The sequence below is a fragment of the Nothobranchius furzeri genome, chromosome 11 (genome assembly GCF_043380555.1).
Source record: "Nothobranchius furzeri strain GRZ-AD chromosome 11, NfurGRZ-RIMD1, whole genome shotgun sequence".
NCBI classification, from domain to species: domain Eukaryota; kingdom Metazoa; phylum Chordata; class Actinopteri; order Cyprinodontiformes; family Nothobranchiidae; genus Nothobranchius; species Nothobranchius furzeri.
The window spans coordinates 56,235,078-56,238,417 of NC_091751.1; the positions used below are offsets into that span (position 1 = coordinate 56,235,078).

The window sequence follows — 3,340 nt, forward strand, 5'->3', positions numbered from 1 at the left end:
AAGCTTTCCAACTAGGTGGAACAAACTTCTGGAACACATTTGAATAAACATGCGGGTGTGTACTATACTATATTTGTACTATTCACTATAAATAACCAAATACAATGCAATGGCCTTCATACAGACTGTTTTTAAACCTTGTAATGTGGAGTTTTTTCTAATCCAGATAACATCAGTAAACATTAAGCAATGAAATTCCAAACCATGTGAGGGTTTTTTTATGCACATGTGCTCTTGCTGCATTAGCCTTCCCCTTTTGTGTTTGTTTGGGGAAAGTGTCGGGGCTTTTTCTGCTGATATCTAATCTGTGGGCAGAGCCATTTTATTACATTGCCTCTGAGGATTATATAAGCCTTTGTGACGAGCAAAACCACAACAGCTCAACTGACTCCAGACGACACAACAGGTCAGATCGGTGAAGCAGAAATGGTGTCAGTCAAGGTGACGGTAACACTGGTTCTACTTTATGCTCTGGCTGTAGACGAGTTCACAGGTATGTGTTAACCTTGTTTCATTCCTTTTAATTACTCGATTTCGTGCACATGCAGATCCCTTTTAATCATTTTCTTCTTTTTACAGCGTATCCTGAATGCTGTCGAAGATACATAAAAGGCAAATTAAGATGGGAGACTATTAAGGGTTACTCGGTGCAGCCCGCTACAGAGATGTGCCCAATCAATGCCATCATGTGAGAAATATTACATAATTTGCATGAAATATGAAATCTATGAATCGTTTAAAAAATAATCACCTCTCTCTCTTTCTTTTTAAAATCCAGTTTCCACACAAAGATGGGAAAAGTGTGCACTGATCCTGCTCTGAACTGGGTGATAGGTTATGTCAGTCGCATCAGGTAAGACAGAAAGCGTCCAAGAACTATAAAGATTTTACTGAAGCAAACATGCAAAAGGAGAAAGTAACGGATCTCAATTTAATCTCTCTGCAGGTTTGAAGCACAGAAACTTCATCAGAAAGCACAAGCATTAAAGTAGACACCACAGAAGAAGAAGAAGTTACACAGATGGCTGGAATCCAGCCACTGTCCTCCTTGGCTGCATCAAGGTTTATGCTGTTATATAGCTCACTGAACTCCAGCTGTTGACAAAGTAATTTAAAATAATATATTTAAGTAATATTATCTGCTCTGTTGTAAGAGCGCTGTACATACTTTGTTTTATTATTATGGTTTTTGGGATGTCAGGTTTTCAATTTGTAAAGTAAAAGAACTGAAGTCTGTGTTTTGTTTCAGTTTTGTTGTTTTATATGTAATTATACTGACTTCACCCACTTTTAGTCTGTTGTTTTAATAAAGTTGAAAATCTCTAAGTTGTTTTACCAATAAAAACAAAAGATTATTTTTAAAGTCTGTCACATTTCTTTGGATTTTGCTTTTTTACGCATTCAGAAAGAAAGAAAAACTCCAAACAGATTTGAACACAAAATCCTATTTTTACCACAGACAAGGGTTAGAAAAGGTTTTGTTGATCACCAAAAACTTTGATTGCACCGTGGGAAGATTTTTAATCCTCTGACTCAGGGGTGTCAAACTCATTTTAGCTCAGGGGCCACATTGAGGGAAATCTAGTCCCAAGTGGGCCGGACCGGTAAATTAAAAACAACTTCAGATTGTTTTCTTTGTTTTAATACAATCAATATAAAACAAGGCTGGAGCCTGAGGACAGTGTATCCAAAATAGTACAAGTACGACACCTGAAGTGTACTTGAAAATTTGGAAAAAAAAAATCAATCAATAAAAAACATTCCTTAGTGATTCAAAGAGCTTACAGATCACGTGGCTAGATCAGTTTCATGCAGCACTTAAAGTATATTCGATTCATTTTACTTTACATCTTTTAGCTTTCACCAGCACATCAATATCAGAAGTCACATCCTGATGGGCGGTCAACTTCAGGATGTGATTCAAGTTCTTGTGTGAGCCTTAAGCGCAGCTTCGTTTTATTTATACTCACTACAGAGAAAACTTGCTCACAAAGATAAGTTTATTTTCACTCTACATTTTAAAGTATGAAAATAAAGTTTACACAACCATCTCGCGGGCCGGATTTAACTCGTTTGCGGGCCAGATCCGACCCGCGGGCCGTATGTTTGACACCCCTGCTCTGACTTAAACAAATAAGTTAAAATGATATCCAGCCACATCAGTCATGGGGGCCATTCATGGACACTTCTCATTCTGATAAAATCATCCCAATTTAGGCTGTCCCCAAGGCTGTGTGTTATCTCCCTGTTATTTATCCTGTTTACAGACAACTGTACTAGTGCCCACCCTGGTAAGTACCAGTTTGCTGGTCAACCTCCTCCAGAACAGTGAGTACCAACACCGACTGGTTTCAGATGAGGTTCTACCTCTACCCACCTGCTGTTAAACATGAAGAGAAAATAGATATCCATGATGTGAGTCTAAATCAGATTGTCACAAGCTCAAGTTCGGCAAACCCCAGGGTGCAATTGTGACCACTGCCAGTAAGCTGGTGGGTCTTTGTTTGAACGCACCAGTAACTAGAGATGTTTTAACAAAACAACATTTTCATGCTGGTTTCCCTCTGGTAAAAGTTGCTGCTACAAAAACAGGACAAAAAAATCTTTTCCCCGAAGCCATTAGTCTCCTTAATGCACATGGAAGCATCAGCTGTTGTTTTGTCAATTTCTTCCAGGGTTAGGGTTAACAGGTCAGAACTGATAAAACATTTATTTATTTGTTTTTATGACACTAGGTACCACATTTCAATAAGGCTCCTCTCATAAATACCTAATAAATAGTTTAAAACGTTATTAATAAATCAATGAAAACTTCCCAAATCATTCACAAGTGTTTATTATGCATTAATTAAAGCGAGACACTTTCCTGCAGAATAGTTACTACCTTGTAAGAGTTGAGCACAAAGAGAATTTGTAGACATCAGTTTTTAACACTTAATATCACTGTTGTCATTGATGTTATAATTATCAGAAAGAGCCCTGTTGCAGTGTGTGCAGGATGTCTTGGGTTATTTATGATCAAGACAGAGCCTTACTATAAACCGTGTATGCACAAACTGGTATTTAGCTTTTCTAAAATATAAAATGATTCTTGTAACAATAGGTACAAGTTAAAGTCCCATCAGTCATCATCACACGCTGTTGAAATTACATCTCTGCATTTGACCCATCCCCGTGGGGAACGGTGAGCTGCAGCTGTGGCTGTGCTCAGGAACTATTTGGTGGTTTTGCACGGTGTAAGATGCTAGCAGGGAAAGCATACATGGAACACTACAACCACGTGTCCGGCATCGTGTACAGAAACATCTGTGCAGAGTATGGACTGGAAGGTCAACGTGGG

The 3,340-nt window shown here is 38.4% G+C and overlaps 1 protein-coding gene across 1 annotated transcript; it reads left to right on the forward strand.

Moving 5' to 3' along the window:
* The first annotated feature begins 329 nt into the window (after window positions 1-329).
* ccl20a.3 (chemokine (C-C motif) ligand 20a, duplicate 3) lies at window positions 330-1,130 on the forward strand. The gene is made up of 4 exons (XM_015957737.3): window positions 330-493; window positions 580-688; window positions 779-853; window positions 947-1,130. The coding sequence occupies exons 1-4, from the start codon at window positions 427-429 to the stop codon at window positions 990-992; spliced, it is 297 nt and encodes a 98-aa protein (XP_015813223.1). The 5' UTR covers window positions 330-426; the 3' UTR covers window positions 993-1,130.
* Window positions 1,131-3,340: the final 2,210 nt, after the last annotated feature.

Bases quoted from the DNA above. Each gene is read 5' to 3' on its own strand.
- ccl20a.3 (XM_015957737.3), top strand. From the start codon at position 427: ATGGTGTCAGTCAAGGTGACGGTAACACTGGTTCTACTTTATGCTCTG. The intron at 689-778 runs GTGAGAAATATT...TTTAAAATCCAG, and splicing joins TGCCCAATCAATGCCATCAT to TTTCCACACAAAGATGGGAA. The intron at 854-946 runs GTAAGACAGAAA...ATCTCTCTGCAG, and splicing joins GGTTATGTCAGTCGCATCAG to GTTTGAAGCACAGAAACTTC.